At 35.1% G+C, this 21,973-nt stretch overlaps 1 protein-coding gene across 1 annotated transcript in view; it reads left to right on the top strand.

Moving 5' to 3' along the window:
• The window catches only part of LOC144447076 (neuroglobin-like), a 55,297-nt gene extending 45,347 nt beyond the window's left edge, over window positions 1–9,950 (top strand). The window contains exon 3 of the mRNA XM_078136984.1: window positions 9,557–9,950. Coding sequence (XP_077993110.1) covers window positions 9,557–9,856 — 300 coding nt within the window. The 3' untranslated portion in view covers window positions 9,857–9,950. The remainder of the gene's footprint in view (window positions 1–9,556) is intronic.
• The last annotated feature ends 12,023 nt before the right edge of the window (window positions 9,951–21,973 follow it).

Here is a 21,973-nt window from a genome sequence, read left to right as displayed (position 1 = left end):
TATAGTAATCCCGACAGCATGATTAACTGCACACATCGGCAATGCGTTTGAGAAACATCTTGAAGATTCCTTTAAGGCATTTGTATAAATAAATAATTTAAATAAGGTATTTCGTTCTGTATAAAGCTAACTTAAAACTCCCTAGACTACCTTGATTAATTTGTCTTTATGGGAACATTTTTTGAAAACCTTTGCAATAATGATGACTCTTGGGGAGTTCGGTCACGTTCGTGTCATTAAGAGTTAGCTGCTATAGAGAGGGAAGCAAACATGACAACGAAAAGTGCATGGACTTTTCGTTTACCTGTATGACATGTTATCGTTCAGTGGATGACGTTGAACATATATCGATGACTAAGAAGTGCGACAGACATGAAATTCTGTTTTTAAGACATTTTATTTCGGAAATTTACAATTTATGAAATAATTTATGGAAACGGGCGATTGAGAGTTTTGAAAGAGCCACTCGCTTACCCCCAGTTTTTTTATTTCATTCCCTGATTGTAACTTGTAAGATTAGATGAAAGATTTTGTGCAGAATTATCAAGCAGGATAAGTAGGTGAGCAACAGTCTTCAGTATATCAAACATGTCGCCTTGTTTGAAAAGGGCCTTAAAACCTATACAATGTCAGTGAGAAATGTAATCTATCTTAGAATCGTGAAGAAGAGGTGATTATAGGTTGATTGTAAAACAGGACGTAGACCACTCACAGAGCATTAAACCGTTACCAGTACACGGGGCCAGTATAATGCTACAATGTTCAAATCCAATGACGCTGCTTTTTCCTGAATACCATATCCTAATGAATGAGCACAAAATGTGATCACTAAATATTGACTCTTTGGCTCAGGAAGAGATGAGCAACTCACTTAGCCGACAACCATATATGTAGCATTTCCGATTTTACTGAAATTGTGCCGTATCCATTAACCAATTCATTATAGGTTATATGTCAGTTATCAGCTTTCAAATGTGTTCCAAGACACCTTAGTTTGTGGATTCCTTGTAGATGTATTACTAACACACTTCACTAGAAAGTAATTGTAAAGCCATGGACATAATGGTAAAATGTTGAGGAAAGCACACGCTATAGTAATTCCGACTAACTGCAAGCATCGGTAATGCCTTTGAGAAACATCTTGAAGATTGCTTTAAGACATTGCCGTTTTCTATAAGGCTAACTTGAAACTCCCTTGACTATTTTTGATTACTTCATCTGTATGGGAGTATTTCTGAAAAACTTCTTAATTTGCAATTGTCATGACTCTTGGGGAATTCGGTCACGTTTCTATCAGTAAGAGTTAGCTGCTATATAGATTGAAGCAAACAAAATGCTATATCGATATTGTTTATGCAATTGGATATATAATGTTTAAGCAGCGTACAAGTAATGCAGCCAACCGATCATTGACAAGTAAAGCAATGCTTTTTTATGAATTAACTAATCGCGACAATGCCGGATATAATATGATATTATTTCTTAAAGTGTCAGGGAACAATATTTTGCCAAAGCTAAATTCTATTCGAGGTATCTACAAGTCGTATCCATGCTCAACAAGCAAGTTTTAGTTATTTAGCATAATACATAGCCATTCAGGTTACTGTATAGTAGGTGGAGAAAGTCGACTAACGACGATATTGCTTTTCAAGTGCAACGACTTTTGAAACTACAGAAAATAATTAGAAAGAAAGAGTATCCCGATATGAACGTGATAATTTGAAATTTACCTCATCTGATCGGATATAGTTCACTAATCCGATTTTCAAAAAGTCTAAAAAATGAGACGCAGCTAAAACCTGCCTTTATCTTCGTCTTAAAACAGACTTCTCCCGGGGCTGAAAAGGCTATAAGCTTAACAAATGCGACCGTAATATAATAAAGACAATCTGGCAAGATTAAACCAAGGTAAAAGTGGTCGATATACGGGGTGGAGATAAACAATATACATAACCTAAACATATATTGATTCTAGAATGTAGAGGATACGATTTTAAAAGACAACAGATGGAAAACAGTTTACTATAAAATAGGGTACATTGAGGGGAAAGGGCTGGAAAGTTCACCAGTTGGTGTTGTTCAAATTTGACCACAAAAAATGGTCATCCACATCAGGAAAGGTTACCCCCAGCAACTTATGTTCCCCAATCTGTTTTATGAATGCCAGGGGTAGTAACATCTTTGATATGGACATATTTGATTCCAAGAGTTTTTCTTGCTTTAAGCTAAAGGGAAAAGCCTGAAAATGAAAGTATCTAAAGTAGGGGCAACATACAGGCGTACCATTTCATTTTCATGATACGACAAGTCAATAAGTCAATTAAGTACTATACATTGCTTTCAGCAATGAATTTATCAGCCTTTCACCAAAACGCGAGAGATTGATATATCGTGAGGGTGTTTTATTTCATCGTCTGTAGCGTTTTCTATCACAATCTGTCTTCTATTCATGAGTTCAATAGTGCAAAAATCTACCATACAAGTCATTTTAGTGAATATGTCATGTAAAAGGTGATATCGCTTGAATGAGATTGTCCAATTATTTCGAGTAATAATAGTTTTTATCCAGAGGCAATCTCAAAACGCGTGAAATTTTCAGCAGACCTCGTAGAAAAGCGAAAATTTTTAGTTTTAAAGAAGGCAATTACTTACTAAGCAGAATCGGAAGGACATTATAATGAGGTTATATCCTCTTTGATGTTCACATATTTCAACTACTGTCATTTCATTTCATTTCTGTTATCCGAGTCTATCGATCGGAAGTATGCGGTCATTAACAAGTGATGCACGCGTACAATAACTAGCAATTTGGGATTGTGTAAGCTCTAACATTTATCAGGCATCATTGATATGATAGAGGCCGTTCATGCTAAACATGGATACTGTAAGACAACGGATATTGCAATGCCAATGACATATAAAAACCCTTGCAATTCCAATGACATATGAAACCCCTTTTTTCTCCTTTGTCTCAAATGCTCAATGTTCAAAGTACACAGAAAACAAAATATCACTAACAATGGACAACACAATATCAGTTTCAATTGTCCATAAACTCACGGATATGTTGACAACATAGAAACGGAAATTAACTGATATTATTCATGAATTAGATTATGCAAGTCGTTAAAACGCTAAATGGTTATAATAAATTACAGTAATGTTTCGAATAAACTCTGATTAATACGTTCAAACGCGTCACCTATTTACCTACGTTCAGCTCATTTCCCGTGTTCTGTTTGAAATTTACATTAATCTGATATACGTCTAGTCGAGTGACAATGTTGTGCAACATTTTCGAAAGTTTAGGTCTTGTATAAGTTGTGCTGTTGTTTGAATATTTCGGAAAATGATATGCAATTCTTTGTGTAATACAGTCTATCGCAGCCAACAATCCGTCTCTGACATCCTGACGCATGACTTATAATCAGTGACAAGGTGGAATACAAATCTTGAATTGATCCACGTATAGAGTTAAATGATTTCATGACAATAAATTACGTTTCTAATGTCATTAAGGCGCTCCAGTAGATCTGATTAACTCTAGTCGACAGGTCAGTGACATATTGTGAATGTATGTGGGTACAAAAACAGTATATCATGTTTAATGTCAACACAAGATTCAAAGATAATTACTAAATCGTCCAGTGTTGTTGTCACAAGACACAGTTTGATGGTCATAAATCAATACAAATGATCGTACATGACAGTGTCATATATGAAATACTGATTTTGCAACGAGTATCTTTGGTTGAACTGAGTGATACGCCTGTCATTATGTAAGGTTCGATCTTGTCAATGAAAAATCAGTCTGAACTGAACCTCGGCGACTTATGTAGTAATGAATAACCTCGACGATAGGGAATTCCAAAGCTTCGTCATATGCATGATGGTGATGTATAGTAATTGTATACAGGGTCAGAGTTCTATACCTGATAATGAAAGTGCTCATGTTACCACTATTAGGATACTGTAATACAAGAATTTATCGAAATTATAAGATAAATAAATTTGTGATTATATTGTTGACATTTCCGCTTCATTATTCTTAGTTTTAAATGAAATCACTGTTCGACATAGCATGAAAGTGTGTTATCACCGTAAGATGTTGTCAACAGATGATACGTCGTGTGGGCGTTCACGTGTGACGAAATTCGTCAACTTCCTTGGATCAAAGCAAATGTACCAAAAAGACCTTTCAATAAGAATGTACAGGCGATTGGAAAGCAACAGTGAGGACATCAGCAGGGACACGCACGGATACGAAAATAGCAGCATTGTTAATAACGTCCGTCTTCCTTCATCTGATCATGATAAAAGACCAACCCTCTTGGTGCAATTGCGTACTTTACCATTTCATCAGATTCCACCAGTTCATTACTGGATAATAAATTATGGATTTATCAACGCCTTGTCTCACAGTTCCCATTATATATCTTCATACCTACTGAATATACTATAGTCGATGACACTTCATGTTAAGCTCACTTGACAAGAAACACCAAATGAGAAGACAAGTATTTGTAAATAGAATCGGCCAGCTTCAGAATAATATTCACGTGAAGTAAATTCACTATACGAAAAGTCATATTTGACCATGACTTTCCACTGGGGGTGAATGCTTAGCAGAGGGTGTGTAAATGTGGTGAGTATGAGACGAAGTGACACCTTTGACTTCATTTATCCCCTGTGATCTCTCCCCTGGGAGTTGTAGCAGTCAAAAATGTCACTTCGTCTCGTACTACCCCTTAACAGAGATGGTAGTTAGGTGGGTCACAGGTAGCGTAAATGTTGGCTAAAGGTCGGTAAATTTGACTTTTCGCCATGAAGGCAAATACTCGCCCGCCAACTATAGAAGTACACCGCCGTAAGGAATAGTTTAGTCCGACAATCTTGTTACGCAATATATACACACAAACATTAAGTGTATATGTATCGACCTTGACAACCCTTTTAGTCGTCTGAAGATCTCTCGAAGCCGTGAAACTCTGAGTAACAACTTATTGCACCCTTATTCTTTTGAAATAAGTTTACACTGCTCTGCTACTAATATTTACATCGAGCACTGTTCTCTCTCTCTCTCTCTCTCTCTCTCTCTCTCTCTCTCTCTCTCTCTCTCTCTCTCTCTCTCTCTCTCTCTCTCTCTCTCTCTCTCTCTCTCTCTCTCTCTCTCTACTATTATATATATTCGGTCAAAATCCAGTCTATAATGCATACTTTTGCTGGATTAGCACAGTATGTTATGCGTATGTTTGTGCTATATCTTTTATACATTTATTTATGACTACCAGAAAATTCTCCTGCATTGTTACATTTGTTCAGATAACATGAATTTTTAATATATTGAAGAGGCAGGTGAACTGAAATGTCAAGGTTGGAAGACATGTTAGATATGAGTAAACGCATAAACAGACTTGAGGTCATTTGTTACACGATAACGTACATAAGACTCAGCAAGTAGCACAGTCACTAGCACTATGCAATGATTAAAGAACAAGATTGTTCCCGCCATTATACAACTAAACAACTTTGAAATGTCAAATAACACTTGGATATACCTTTCCTGTTAGGACTGAAAACTTGAGTCTTATCCTTACGGTTTGCCCAAATTCGAAGCGATTGTATTGTCATTGGCCTCTGGCGATGCACCTGCCTAGTTTGTCAGTAGTTTCCAAAGACACAAATGATATCTCGACATTACCGTACCCATGCTGTACATACATGTTTCATTTATCTGTCACTGTACTTTAAACTTTGTTCAGAATAGACAATTGCTAATTTTCAAAAAAAAATATTTTTCCAAAATGCATGTCTATACCAACCATTTCTTCTTTGACATAAGGCATGGTACCAGCGAACTTATAATTTCCGTGAATTCACAAATCTCTCTAAGAATCAGAGTATTACGGGCTTATATACATGAATGTATGGTTAACAATGCTTACTACATCGACCCCTTTGACCCCTAAACAGGCTCACTCGTATGATAATCGTCAAAGTCTCCTACATGATATCGTGCTGGAAAATAACGGATTGATAACGTAATTGTCTAGTAATTAATACAACAGATAGACTGATATCGTTATGTTTAGGTAACATTGTGAACTGAGTGCAATATCAGGTTTTTTATGAACGTTTAAGACCACAAGGTGAACATCGATTATACTGCAGCTGGTTAAAGGCACCTTTAATTATAGATAACTTGTTTTGTGCAGACAACCCAAAATAGAGGCTTCTTTATAATTTACGAGTCCTATGTCGGTATACGTAAAACTTCACAATGCACCCGCATGACAAACATGTTGGGCTAAGTTTAATTAGGTTATCAAGTAAACTCGCGCCTACGTACGCAAACTTGTGATGTTCATTTGTGTAAGAATTTATCATAAAATGAATACATGTCCTGAGAACGTGTTTGAAAAACAAACAGCATGTATGTGTCATGGTTCTCTTAAGATCTTGTAAGTGTATAGTGTTTTGATATACATGACTTAAGTACGTAGGTGTATGCTGTCAACCAGTTTTATATAAATTATTCATATTATAGATGCTCTTCCAGTCTTTCAAATGTTTTAGTGAATTTTATATCATGTTGTCTATCAAAAGTCATCATTTGAATGGTGGAAGCCTCAACTCAGAAATTTACATAAGCCAGCCTTTAACTTTAGCTTTAAGATACCTTGACCTCTCAGCTTACATCTGTCATTATGTGACCACCTTTCTAATACACCTATATTAAAACGTTAGTGAAATATTGCATAATAATTTTTACACACAGTCGTCAAAACGCGTTGGTCAACAATAACAGAATTTGCTAGAGGAATATTTACGACTATCACTGGGGGTCAGTAGAATAAACACAAGCTCAAAGGACAATCTTGTTATTTGACGGATATAATCCTATGTGCTTGGTGGTAGCAAAAAAACGTGTACTCTTCGCGCTAAGGGAGCACAAACAGTTGTAACTTGTACGACTAAGCGTTTGAGAGAGAGAGAGAGAGAGAGAGAGAGAGAGAGAGAGAGAGAGAGAGAGAGAGAGAGAGAGAGAGAGAGAGAGAGAGAGAGAGAGAGAGAGAGAGAGAGAGAGAGAGAATAACTGTATACGTAATACAAACAAACATGCTACAAACCGATATTAAAATGTGCTCTCCTGACAACAGCACACATTTTCTTTACATAATAATATATCGAGGGTTTATAACCACAAATGGTCACATCCTTTTTATATTAGCTACATCAATCCATCACACTTTGTAAAATAAGACCCTCGCCACATTCTTGTCAATACACTGGACGTGTTTGCGCAATCAATCACATGCGCACATATATACCCGATAATACATTGTCAAAGAGATAAGGTTATAAGAAATGATTAATATCACTTTTATGTGCTGCAATCAATAGATAGATTCGATAACAAAAACCTACATTCATTTCTGAAATGGACAAGTTGTTGTATATATCCTAAAAATGAATAACAGATTCTCCGTTTCTCTTGATTTTTATTTCACTTTTATCAAGCCTTATATCTATTACATCCAGTACTCTGGACACCATTTTATTCGATTCTGTTCAGATATCTGCGGATAATTCTAACTTTCACATAGATTGCAAGTGTATCTCCTTTTTGAGGCTTTTTTGACACATCTTCCCCTATAGCTCAGTACAACCACCATTTTCTTTGCTTACACTGTTGATAACAATTAGTTGATCACGTTTTTAAAATTAAGGGCATTTCTATCATTCCAGTAGATCTTTATGTACACTGGTTAATGAATAACGCTGTCTTACTATCTATCCGTATCGAATCGTAAATAAAATCGACATTGAAAACATTAAACCTTCGGCAAAACAGGTATTCAGCACTGAAGGCTATGCAACAGTGTGCTTATCGTTCTCATTGCAAGTATCAAGATTGTGTGTTTCATTTGCGAAGGATAATTGCCAATCTATATGCTAAAACACTCGATGTGTTATTAACCTTATAGATTATAGATCCTCATATCGTAACAATTAATTGGGCAATGACACGAGAACATAAAGAAATCTTCATTTTTGTTAAGTGTCACGTAGGGTTATCGCCGTTTATCACCATTAAGTGATTTCACACACATTAAATGTTAGTTCCTCTTATTTTTAGTTTCCTTCAATTAAAAAAAAGGAAATAATGGTAATATGTATGTATATAGCCATTTCATTTGAAATTTATAAATAAACATTTACATGAGAGCAGTAGCTATTCCTGGCATAACACTTCGTGAACAGTTTGGAAACTAATGCAATTAACAACAAAAACCAATTCAACGACAATCGTCGTGACATAGGAACCGTGATTTAATAAAGTTGACTCACCTTAGATGTTTAGGCAGTGACCTTTTTGAACTTTTCCTATTCACTTTGACATTGACAAACAAGTCAATAAACACCAAATCGAGGACACGATGTTCGAATGTCAATCATGTTCTCCAAACTCTAAATAATAAAGAAGATACAGAATACAAAGATGAACCGTCGACTTTTTCGTTCAAATGTATCCCTTACAAAATCTTGCAAAAATATAATACATCTAAACAGATTTATATGTCATAGATATACAGTTAATTAACATTTTCCTAGATATTTTTAGACATGGATTCATCAAAGATGAAAACATCTTAAGATGTCGTTACATTGCTATAAAATCTGCACCTGATGTCAAGGTATTTATAGTCTGTCATTTTTCACACTGGGTTTGGCATTTCAATATCAGACGAGTACATCGTATTCATTATCTACTGAAATCTCATTGAGACAAAGACATTTTCATGATAAACCATGCATTATCCTAGTTTGAGTGTGAGTTTTATATTTCTTGTATATATGTCACGTACGTATTAGTCTCGGGTTACTCAACATTAAGTAGTTGCCCGCTAGTACTAGAAATAGGAATCTATTAATATTGATATCATGACTGACAGTTCGATTCCATTGAAGTTATATCATTCCTATATACCTAATGTATCATGAAATTGAGTTTCAGAAATGTCAAATTAAGCGCGATAATAATATATATATATATGTACTGCGAGAACATCTTTTTTTTTTTAAAGATGGTTACCTAGCATGTAATATTAAGTCAACCATAAACCCTAAGTGATGTACTCAGCAATCAGTTTAAGATTAATAACAACTTGGCAAGAATCTAACAGCGACTTTTTATTTGGTGTTTTCTTTTGTTTTGTGCTTTTTATATGATAACTGAATGAACCAGTATACATTTGCATAAGTCACTGGAAAATTCATGAAAGCATACTTAAGGCAAGTTAAGGGGACATTTCATTGTTAAAGTTGACAGGTCTCCTCGATGTTAAGTCATTGCTCTTCGAATTCTAGGGTTGCTCTAAGGATCAAAGTGTGAAATGCTTAAACATTCATAAAGCGTAATTTTAAATTTGTAACAGAAATGCACGTATAAAGCTAGTAGACCTCGACAAAACTTTTGAAACCTTACATGTATTTATTATAAATCATACCAATTCTAACACATGCTTTTAATTTGCTTTTTTTTTTAAAACAGAAAATTGAACAACCCTTTCTTGCGGCTGTGAAAGAAACCCTAGAAGACAGATATACAAAGAATATGGAAGATATCTACAAAAAAGTCTTCAAATTTATTGTACACACACTTCAAAGTGGCGTGGATGAAGCAATTGAACAGGGCAGTGATAGTAATGACAATGAAGATGACGATGAAGTTGTTAAAGATGTTAATGATGTACAAGAAAAACAGAACAAACACGAGAATGATGTTGTATCGACAGATAACAATTATGAAGACAAGCAAGTGACTGTTGTTAGTAATGGAAAGGGCAGGTGAAGACGTACTATGATGTCCCACCTTGAAACTTCAACAACCAGAATATAGTATTGACTGCTGATTTCGAAACTTCAAAAATATATTTTTTACCACCTGTAGGGGGGAGGTAATTAATGTCTGTCCGTTCGTCTGTCTGTCTGTCTGTCTGTCTGTCTGTCTGCAGAAACTACAGTTCTTGCATCGATTGTAATGAAACTTGCTACACATCCTCCATATGGTATTGGTAGGAACTGATTAGATATTGGTAAAGATCGAAATAACTTAATTAATCATTTGCATAATTGATGGTTTTCAGTAATCGTGCTATACCTTAAGAATGTGTACTTCATATTCAAATATAATTTGGTACATACATCAACCACAACAAAGCGCATATGTCCCACGAAACTTGTTGATCTAGCTTGTACCTTTAATGAGTACTTTACATAATTATTAATTTTCAGTAATTAATATATATCTAAAGAATGTACTCTTCAATACATCAGCCATTAAGGGGTACATGATCTGCAGCCCAGAACTGTGCATTCCAACAATGCGTGTAGGAAACTGTAATCTTTTGTCATTACATCTGGTCCTATATATTTTCTTCGTTCAGGGGACAAAAACATGAATGGCACAAGGGCTCTGTCACTATGAGTTGAAGACTGTAGCTTAAGTTGAAAATGGGAGAATAGCATGCTGAATATCTTGACTTGTATAACGAGCACCACAGAACAAATGACGTAGATGTGCGTTGTCGTGTCGTGAAAAGACCTGGAAATGAATCCAGCATTTTCTGTCCAAACATGTATGAATTGGCTTGCACTTGGTAGACACCAACCTATACATTTTATTGTCAGTCATACTTTAAAACAATAACATTTACATCATGACAGGCAGAGAGTGCATGGTCGTAAATGCATTTGCATAATTATAATCGGGCATTTATCATATTTTAGAATAAGTAAATATATAGACATTTTACTAATCTTTAGTAAAGATGCATTTACATCAAATCCAAGATTTGTTGTTGTTGTTGCTGCTGCTGCTGATGTTGTTGTTGTTGTTGTTGTTGTTGTTGTTGTTGTAATTTACAAAAATTACAAAGAAAACTTGAGCCATGTTTTAGGCTTAAGTTTGACTTTTTACTATTTATAAAAAATACACAGCAAATGATATTTTTGCAGTATCACAAGTATTACAAGGCGCTATTGTGCGTAATGCTATTGAAATTGATAAATTGTACCACACCGTAAAAATTTAATATTCACATTTTTGTCCTTTGAATAGCCGTTGTAATTGAATTCCTGAGTGCTCACAACCAATCAATAAATTCCAAAATCCAAATTACGTTTGAAATTTGTTAATGATAGTTATATTATATATAGATTTATCCATGCGACTTATATACACAATTTTTACATGAACACATTCAATGGCTCTCTGTAGCGTACATACACAATGTCATGTGAATAACTCTATATAGTGTTCGGCATTCAACGTTTGAATATTTCCTGAATTGTTGGATAGTGTTCAAACAACATGATTTGCCATATAATAATAATGAAAGTTATGTAATTTTGTAGAGTGAGTCAGTTTGATCTATTGACTTATCTTAAAAAGTATTTAACAATTACAACCTTCTGTTATATACATTATTTGATGTCATTGAAAAAGCGCCTGTAAATAAAAGCTGCTGAATATCAAATCATAAATGTACCTGGCCGGCTCAACAAAAATCGTTAATCAAATTAACCTTGGAATTTTAACAGAAATACGTATTGACTACTTCACTTTTTTTTACTGTGCATGAGACAAATCTGAACACATCCTGAAAGGTTATTATGGTGCAACTATTAGTTCTGTTCACTCCTTGAACATCAAATCAAGGACTAAACTTATCAAGACCATTAAATCAGAAACGTTCTAGAAATGTTATATTATAAAACTCATGACACTACTTATTTTCCTTAATTTGTATCAGGTATAGATTTTATCTTCACGTAAAACCACAACTTTAGGGTGGCCCTTCTGCCTCCATTTATTTATACAAAATGGAGTTAGAAATTCCACTGACTAGATGTAGATCTTGTTTTTCAATACTTTCTTAGTCTCTAAGATAAAAATACTTTATACAAGAGAATTGACTAAACAGAAATTAGATCTCTTGACCATGCTGCTTTTCCATTTCATTGTTCAAATTATGCTTTGTGTATTATTATATAGGAGATGCTTATTTTCTTTTAATGTTTACGTATAATAAAGTATCATTAAAAATGTTCTCACTTCTCCTAAATAGAGTTTATATATATATATATATATATATATATATATATATATATATATATATATATATATATATATATATATATATATATATATATATATATATATATATATATATATATATAAATCTTTGTTTCATGACTTTCTCACCATATGTGTTGTAAGAATTCACATGTTTACCAAATAGAGACCTAGTCCTAATATCCACACAGATGTTCAGGTCGAGCTTTCATCTTAAACTCGCCTTTGGCCTTATCTTCAAAGTTAAACAGCAAATTTTGCTCTGTGTAGTCATATATTATCATAGTACCTGTAACTTACATTTTCAAATACGTTTCGGTGAGACCCATTTGAGGTTCTGTTCTACAGTCCGGACCACTCCGAAACGGGAGGTTACAAAACCTTCACATCACAGTTGGAGTGTTCCACTGCTCATGACTTTTTTTAATGAGATAATACGGAAGTCGAGAACTTGGTCTACTATGGATACATTTCTGCCTACGTTCATAGCTCAAGAGACATATCTTGGACTTTGTTAGAACATAAACATCTATATGATGGACAGCTCTATAAATATGTCGATTTCCAGCTGATTAGATTCAAGCGTTCATCAGATATGAGCAATCAAAGTATCACTTGCGGTGTGCTGAAAATTCCTTTGTCTTTTGTCGCTTGATCATCACGCAATCATTGCCTCATTTGACAGTGTTTTTCTCGACGTATTTTTGTCTTCAAAGATATATTTTTTGTAAGTAAGCTTTCCATTGATGTATAATACATGAAGATTGGACGATGGGGAAAATGGGAATACTTTTTAATATTACCATGTGTTTTTACGGACAACCGCGCACCAAGCGTGGAAGGTTTCATGCCTAACGTTTTTTATTTGGTTTTTATTCAAACATAATTATGATTGTCGTTTCAACGTTAAAAATAGTTTTCAACTTTCAAAGAAATAAATGCATACAATTACAAGGTATTTCCCATGAAATGTGGAAGGTTTTTTTATGAAAGTAGGAAACGTATACAGAGCAATTGGATATCCAATTAAACGATGCGTATCACATCATGACAGTGTCCATCACGTACGTTCGTCCGGAAGGTCCATGTTGTACAGACTAGTCGACTATGGTGAACTTATTAATATTAGCGACAGTGATTGAACATGAAGGTAGGCGTGAGTATCAACATTGCCATTTGGGCCATTTTCCAGCTTTAGTTTAGAGCTTTTGAGACTGGGATATGTCCACCTCTTGTGTGAGTGTGTGTGAATGGGGGGGGGGGGTTTCTAGAAGCCCTGGAGGATTTTTACTTCTAGAGGCAATGTTTAGGCTATTCACAGACACTTTCAGACAATAATTTACAAACTTTACAAGACAGCTCTAACATGTAAAAAGCAACTACGTAAGGTTGAAACATTTTTGATATAAAGTTTCATAGCATCTTGACAGTAAGAGGTGGAGGAAAGAAGTTTGATTTGAGACTAGAACATGTCTACCTCTTATGGGAGGTTCTAGGTGGTCTCCCCTAGAAGCCCTTGAGGTTGTTTACTTCTAAAGGCAATGTTTAGGCTATTCACAGACACTTTCAGACAATAATTTGCAAGATTTACAAGACAGCTCTAACATGTAAAAAGCAACTACATAAGGTTGAAACATTTTTGAAATAAAGTTTCATAGCATCTTGACAGTAAGTGGTGGAGGGAAGAACTTTGATTTGAGGCTTGGACACGTCTACCTCTAATGGGGGTTCCTAGGGGGTCTCCCCTAGAAGCTTTTGAATTTTTCGTTACCAATTTTGGTGAATCTTATTGTTGGTTTAACGAATGAGTGGCCTCTAAGGTGATGGAGTCCAAGGGGTCCCCCGGCAGATCTGCAGTTTTTGTTTCTATTTAGGCAATTTTTAGGTTATTCATAGCCTCTGAGATATATATTGCCAAGCTTCGAAAAGCTATTAAAGTAAATATAACTTTTTAAATAAGTTTTCCATGTTATAGAAGTTGGCCTGTAACATTGGCATAGGGGCATTGATATTGCATGTATAGTAAAGTTACTGATGTGTTAGAGCACTTTAGGAGGTCATACGTAGTGTACAATGGAATTGAGTAGACTGTCGACAGTCGCTCGCGCCTTTTTTCCTACGTTTTATCCAAGCTAAACTTAAATCGTCGCCGCGCGCCGATCAGGCGCAACACTACTATAATCGAATACTGATATCGAGGCCCTCGGTATCAGTATGCGATTATAGTAGTACTGTGCCGGATCGGAACGCAGCAACGACTTAAGTTTAGATAAAACGTAGTAGTGTCCGAAATAGGAAGTATATTCATCCCTTCTGACAAATTCATACTGAAGAGACTAGAGCAATTTAGATTAAGTTCTTTTATAAACTATCTATTAGTATGATGATGATTACGATAACAAAACCTTCAAGTTCACATTTGCCCCAAAGTGCAAGATAAGTGAAGCACTGATTGTGAAACAGCCAAACACTTACGTGGCATGTTCTGTAACTAGTGTGGTAGCTAGGTAATACATGTATTATAATTATGTATACTATTATGTATAGTTATGTTTGAATCCTTACATGAAGTAATATTTAAACAATTTATGAAAGAAACAGAGACAAGAACAAATATATATATGTACTACAGGCTAACGAAACTGACTGGTCCCTGACATGTGTTTGAAAATGTTTGTCATGATTTGACAAGTGTCCTGGTTGGAAAGGTACGATCAGGTTGAAGAGCATACTAGAACTCGTGCATCATTTCCTGCCAAGATATTTTTTTCTGGCAGCAGTGGTCCATCTTTTATTTCCATCACCCACTCATATCCGGATTTTTTTCAAGCAACTCCATTTGGCATCTTCCCCCCCCCCCGAAATCTTCCAAGCCACCCCCCCCCAGGATATCAAATGGTCCACCCCTAACGTACAACGTTTTGAAAATAGATGTGTCATTGATAGCTAGATTTAAGGTTTGGGATGACCACTGAGAAGATATAAGAGCATGTTTTGGTGACTGCATCACACAGTTCGGTTTACTATTATTACTATGAGTTGAGCTGGCGAGCACGCAGGCTATGCAAATTGTGAGTGTGGCCAGAATGTGATGTCATTCCTTGGTGCACGCCTGCGCAGATTTCAAGTGCACGGGGTCATTTCAACTGCGACTGTGCAGTTCATCGATATTGTAACCTCCCGTTTTGGAGTGGTACCGGACTGTTCTATTTTGTGAGCGATAATTATGTGAGTTATGTGAGCGAAATGTAACAAATTCACCTCCGGATATATGTCTACATGCAGAAAATCCGCACGCCAAATTAAACCCCAAACTTGATACTGCTTAACAAAATGTCATAAAGACTTTACGATACAGCAGCGTCTGGCATATATATATATATATATATATATATATATATATATATATATATATATATATATATATATATATATATATATATATATATATATATATATATATATATATATATATATATACATATGTGTGTCTGTACTGTAGTGTGCCACAGATTGTTGTCCCCACAGTTCAAAATTCAAGAATCTTACAGAGAAATGGTGATATCTATGAATACCAAGGGTATATAATAAGGTAAACTTGGTTAATAAGAGTCGCTTATAAGACGTCCAACTAAAGAGAAATCCGGTCATGGTGGTTAATGATAGCAGCCGGTAGTGCTTGATTACGCTGAACAAAGTGTCGTGGCCTACAAAATCCTGCATCTAGATCCATTTGGTACTTGCTAATAATTTCCCCTTATATTAGTTATATGACTCCTAAACACAGCAGTCACTAATGAGTGGGCAAATAATATATCCACACAAAAGTAGGTTGACTTTACTAAATGGAACTTTGCATGTTACTAGAAACTCATCACTTTAAACTATAAATGAATTGCTCAGATTCATCAAATCACTGATAACATGACACCGTTTATTACTTTATTAAAAGCCTAGTGTAGACTTAGAGTAAACACTATCCCTCTATCTTGTGCAGTTCACATTGGCACATATATATAGATGACACGGTAACAGCTGGTAGACACTCTGCGAAATGACAACCCTATTATAAACTTAAACAGTTGTAAAACATATAGTGTACTAATGGCAAGTATTATTATTCTAGAAATACATCTTTCATATTTTCTTTTCTATCGACACTAAGCGAATAGACAAATTGACAAGTTGCCTAAGGTTGGCCTTTTCTATGTTCCCCAATGACCCAACCGAACATTTATTTCGGATTGAACGTTAAAGCAAAAATACATGCCCTCTATTTTCGGATCAGAGATGCCACTGACTTCTCTATTCGATTGGAAAGTATCATACATTTTTTTTTAAATCAATGGCTCAGAGAAAGTCCTACATCGTAATAGGCTTTAGGCATCCAATCCATTTTACAGATGTTAGTAAAGGTTTATTCTCACAGCGAGGAAAGTACTGGCTTAAAATGACGACACCGAAAATGATTTAACCTTCGACGACGATGTTTCATCATTTCAGATAAAGTGCTGGCAAGCAAAGCGTGGTGTTTGGTCGAGACATCTAGATAAACCACAACAGTTATTGAGTTTTGTTGTTGCAGGCGTATCATATCGAGTTTCTTGTGTCTTTGATGGTAACCACATATTACACTAGACAATAATCAACGATTATCTAGGACGTAAAAGTTATTACCTGATGTGGCGATCGTGGTCATCACCCCTTCGTGTTAATGGATGTAATCTTTCAGTTGGTGTAATTGAAACAATGAATTATCATATGGCAAATACTTTCCCTGGTGACTAATTATGTTGTGACGCTTGCATTTCACTACCAACTTTGTTACCTCTCACCCCAGTAATTATCTAAAGGGTGAATGTTGTTGCCTGATGCAATGCAGTGTAGTCAACAACAAGATGTTTCTTACAGTAAATAGGGTACTTTCTGCAATCTACAATAGTCACTGACACAAACTGTGGATACTTTGCTTATGAAGACATACAAGAATATCAACATATGCACAGATATCGCCGGGCGATGGCCTCTCTACGTACTGCTGTCTAGTAGCTAGCATTAAATCCTACTTGCATTGACCATGAATAGTTTTTGTTAACATGTATGCGATTTAAGAGAAAAAATATCCCCTAAACGAATAAGCCATATCGATTAGAATGAGCTACATGTCCTGGGAAGTGTTAAGCATACGAATTGCAATGGAACAACGCATACAAACAATCACCAAATACCACCATGAGGCATGTAAATAATACGAATGATTCTTGGTATCTATGGGTGGAATTACAATAGATTATACAGAGTACTGATATTGCAACCTTATCAATTTACCAACAAGTGCGTTTGATTGCTATTTCATAATGAAAAAGAAAAAGAACAGAATGCCACACAAGCTCGGCAGTACAAATTTCAATTTCCCGTTCCTATTTAAGTTTTATGTTTGATTTGTGCCCGTAGTAATTGGTCTATGATACTGTGGATTACCTTTCTCGAGCTTTCGTCGATATTTCGTATCACGCATTCATTCCTGATATTAGCAAAAGTAAAACTTACGTCCGGCTTGTTAGTTATTTTCTCTTTCTTCAACGACTTGCTATATGATTAAACCTACCATAAAAAACCCTCCTAAACGAAAACATAGAAGGCAATCGATTCAACACATGCTGACAACATGAGACGCGTTCAGTTAATCCATCACGTACGATGATTAATTAAGAAATGTACAGAAAATGAAAAAAGAAATGTAATATACAGGAATCTATTGTGCAATGGTAATTGAACCACTGCAGTTGATATATCGCTATATTACGTCAGATTAAATGTCCTATATTGGCAAACCAGGCGTGTTGAGTTGTTGAGTTGAGATGGCAATTGAAAATAAAAGAATACTCATAGCGACTTTATTTAACACCACGACTTAATCATACTATTGCTGTACTATCTTGATATCTTCCCATTTCACAACAGATACACTGTACCTGCATATACTAAACAGGTAGATAGTCTTTCGAATATACGCTACACGTGAACAATAACCATGCCAGGCAGACTAACAAGAAAGCCCGGCTGGCTGGCTGGATGATTAAGTGGTTCACTGCAGTTCAGCTGAGTAATTAAAAACCTGATACCCAAAGGGCGAAAGGAATAACACATTCAAAGGTTTAAAATGCATTTAGATGTTTGGTAGTCGAGGCCCTATCAGCTAAATCCTAGAGAAACTAAATGCGGCAGGATCTTCCAATCACCTGCACTTTTGGCACTTCCATATCAAGGATGTAGGTACATAAGTTCACAGACATAAGATCATGTCCAAGACAAGTATACCCTAATGTCCAGAACCAGGCCCCAAGACATAATACACAAGAATCAAGAGCGTGAAAAAATGTAACAAGCACACGGGACTTTAAACAAATGGTGCGATTAAAGTTTTCGTGGCGAAGTAGCTGGTTCTAAATTCCACTAATTTATTTTTCATTTGTTTCTGCCTCAAAATATCATGATCGCTACTTCTGTCAAATTTGTTGCAAAAATGTGTTACTTATGGTTACGTTTTCGTCTTCCAAATAGTACTCGACCTTTTCTGACGATTATTTCAGATACCTCATAGCACATGTCGATTAATATCCAACATATACCGCTTCACTGGTCCATTGCTATAATGTCAGTTAAACTGTGCAAAGGATATGTGATATGTGAAACGATACTTCTAGCAGTATCATATATATTAATGTATTTAAAGTAGTACAGGAACAAAGTATACATGATATACGTCCATTGTACTTGCCTTTAGGCACGTATATAATCTTTATTAGCCGATCCCTATGATAGATGAATAACTGACCAGGTCATCATACGTGGTCTGAGACATAAAGCAGCATGTAAATAAAGTCAACAACTGCAATATTACGCCTGAAGATCCTTCTTGTGAAACGGCCCGTAGCGTACATCCATAATGTAATATCATACTCGTTTCCTTTCATTTTATGTACGTACGTATGTATGTATGTATGTATGTATGTATGTATGTATGTATGTATGTATGTATGTGTGTGTATGTATGTATGTATGTATGTATGTATGTATGTATGTATGTATGTATGTATGTATATATATATATATATATATATATATATATATATATATATATATATATATATATATATATATTGTACCTGTATAAATTTATGGGTCCGCACCCATAAATTTGCTCCATCAACGGCTATTGCGATTTATACCTGTTTCTCCACTGCTTTTGAATGATATCTACCGCTGGTTAACATGTACTATGTCTTTCAATGAATATATTGTGGTTGTCTAATTGATGAATGAAAGTACAATTACAACTAGTACAGCTTGAACATGGTGATAGATTCAAAACCTACCTTTAACTTAAGATTGAAAGTTGCTACTACCCTACCTACCTACCTACCTACCTACCTACAGATAATAGTGATCATAAATTAACAGATACAGTGTCTTTTTATAACCAATTGACCAATTTTTAGTGAATATATCTTTGGTAATAAGATAAAAATATTTGCCCTAGTTGCAGCCAGTGCAGGTTAAAATAGATACCAGGTGATACATTCTCAATGTCTGAATAAGTTCCAATTACATACATGGAATTCCAAGAAATGATCAAAGTACTTTCGTATCTAATGATATACTTGTTTTTGTCCTTTAAAACATGTACACGTATACCACCTGAATATTTTAGTGAATCTAAGGAACTGTTTTTACATCTCATCCACCTGCCAACGAAATTTTGAAACATTCACTCTAGAAAACGGATGCAAGATGTACAAAATTGATAAAGAATAAGTGAATAACATAGAAAATGACGAGATGACACTTAATTTCCGGTAGGGGACCGAGGAGATGGGTACCCACAATGCATGAAATCAATTCTTCCAAAGTTACAGTCGATCAATTACTTTACCATTTCGTTTATTTAAATAGCCGGAAAAAACACACCTTACATTTGAAGCATGCATTGGAACCAGAATTGCTCCTTTTGTCTGAACAATACTAAGATGTATAAAGGGAGCGTGTTCTTGCATATGCTGACTGTACTCAGTTTATATTTTTTATTAAACTGTGTCAAAGGAGTTTAATTCCTTTCTCATATATTACATATATACTACGAATGGTTATACGGTGTCGCGGTGAAATGTTAGAACGGATATGTCACACGTATTTCAATAAGTTAGACAATCAGCAATGTTCATAATTATTTATGAAAAATTGAAATAAATCACTAGGAACTGTTTAATTGAACTCAGTGTCACATCTTGTTTTTATCTATACCAGTACACTGTCGAGGTTTTTATGTGGATATTATGCGCAGTCACAAACAGTCATTGAACACATTTTATTTCTAGGAATCTTCATATGACTGAGACGACAAGGTTCGACAGTCTGCATAATTGAAATAAACACAACCTTACATTTCAGTTGGAGCTTACCTCTCGGCGACAGACTCATACAATTTATATTAAGTTTCCATCAAATCATCAACATCCGCTTACCCCGATAAAATTCAATCAGAAAAATTAGTTCATTGCGTACATGAAAACGCAATGGGAACTTATATTTATCTTTAATTCAATCACTTTATCTCGTGGAAATTGTTATCTTCGCATTCTCCTAATATCTTCTCATCTCATTTCATTCATCTTTCAGCTGATGAAGAGAGTCCTGATTGCATCAGATGCTGTCCAATTTGCTTTATTTGAACACACAGACGCCCATTTTTAATACAAAAATCTAGAACTCTAGAAATCGCTTAACACCCTTTATAGTTCTTTTAACAGATAACATCATTGAAAATCAAAAATACAAAATAGATAACTTCGCAATCTTTAAAGCCGATGGTTTATACAAAAAAATGACGGTAACTACGTGCAATTATTTACAAAGTTACATTTGACGTAATGCGATTTACCAAGACAGGCTGACAGACACGTACAAACAAGACTCAAAATGACGGAAAATCTCCTTTCGGCGAGTGAGGATTCTTTGATACGGTTGCTACGTGATAGCCCCAATATACTTTATATTCATGTTTGCATGAAATTTTCTATACATGTTCAATATTCTACCCTATGTGGTTCCATTCTTTGACAATATATGGGAGCAAGTTATGAACATTTTGCTATGTTTTAGAATGACAGATTTGTGGCTTTGACAACACCTGGAAGCAAATGACATTTGATATACTGTGGAACGGCAATTTGTTATTTCATGCACATATGCTTATGGACTTGAGTTAAACTTCATTTGCATATATGATGCAATAAAGTGGTGTACGTGCAGAATCTCTTGAAGAAGCGCAATTTATTTATATATTCCGGTTCACTTGATACAATGATGACGCCAATGATATGCTTCGTTAATGAATGCATGAAGGTTTACATCAAATGAATATTAAATAACATTTTCATGTTATATTTCTTTTGCTCAAAGATGTTTTTATATCCCCTATGCTGGATGCCACGTAATGCACGAAAATGTTTTTTGTGGAACCCACATGAAAGAATCAAATTTAAAATGTTAATGCCGCGCCAAACGAAATATACCTTTTATCTATAAAAGCTATCTGATGGGTCTGTTGAACTACTAAACAATTAATGTCAGACGATAATGTCAGACGATAAATATTTGCTCACAAGCAATTATTACCGATGAAACCCAAAGATGAGTGTGTTTTTTCGCTTAGCTGTCTCCATAGGGCCAATACATAACCGTTATTAGCACACCTGTCGAGACATGTGATCAAAATAGTAATCTGCATAGGTGTTTTTTTCGCTTTGGGTTGATCGTCATGGACTCCGT

The sequence above is a fragment of the Glandiceps talaboti genome, chromosome 2, assembly GCF_964340395.1.
Source record: "Glandiceps talaboti chromosome 2, keGlaTala1.1, whole genome shotgun sequence".
NCBI lineage: Eukaryota > Metazoa > Hemichordata > Enteropneusta > Spengelidae > Glandiceps > Glandiceps talaboti.
This window is presented reverse-complemented; position numbering and strand designations above follow the sequence as displayed.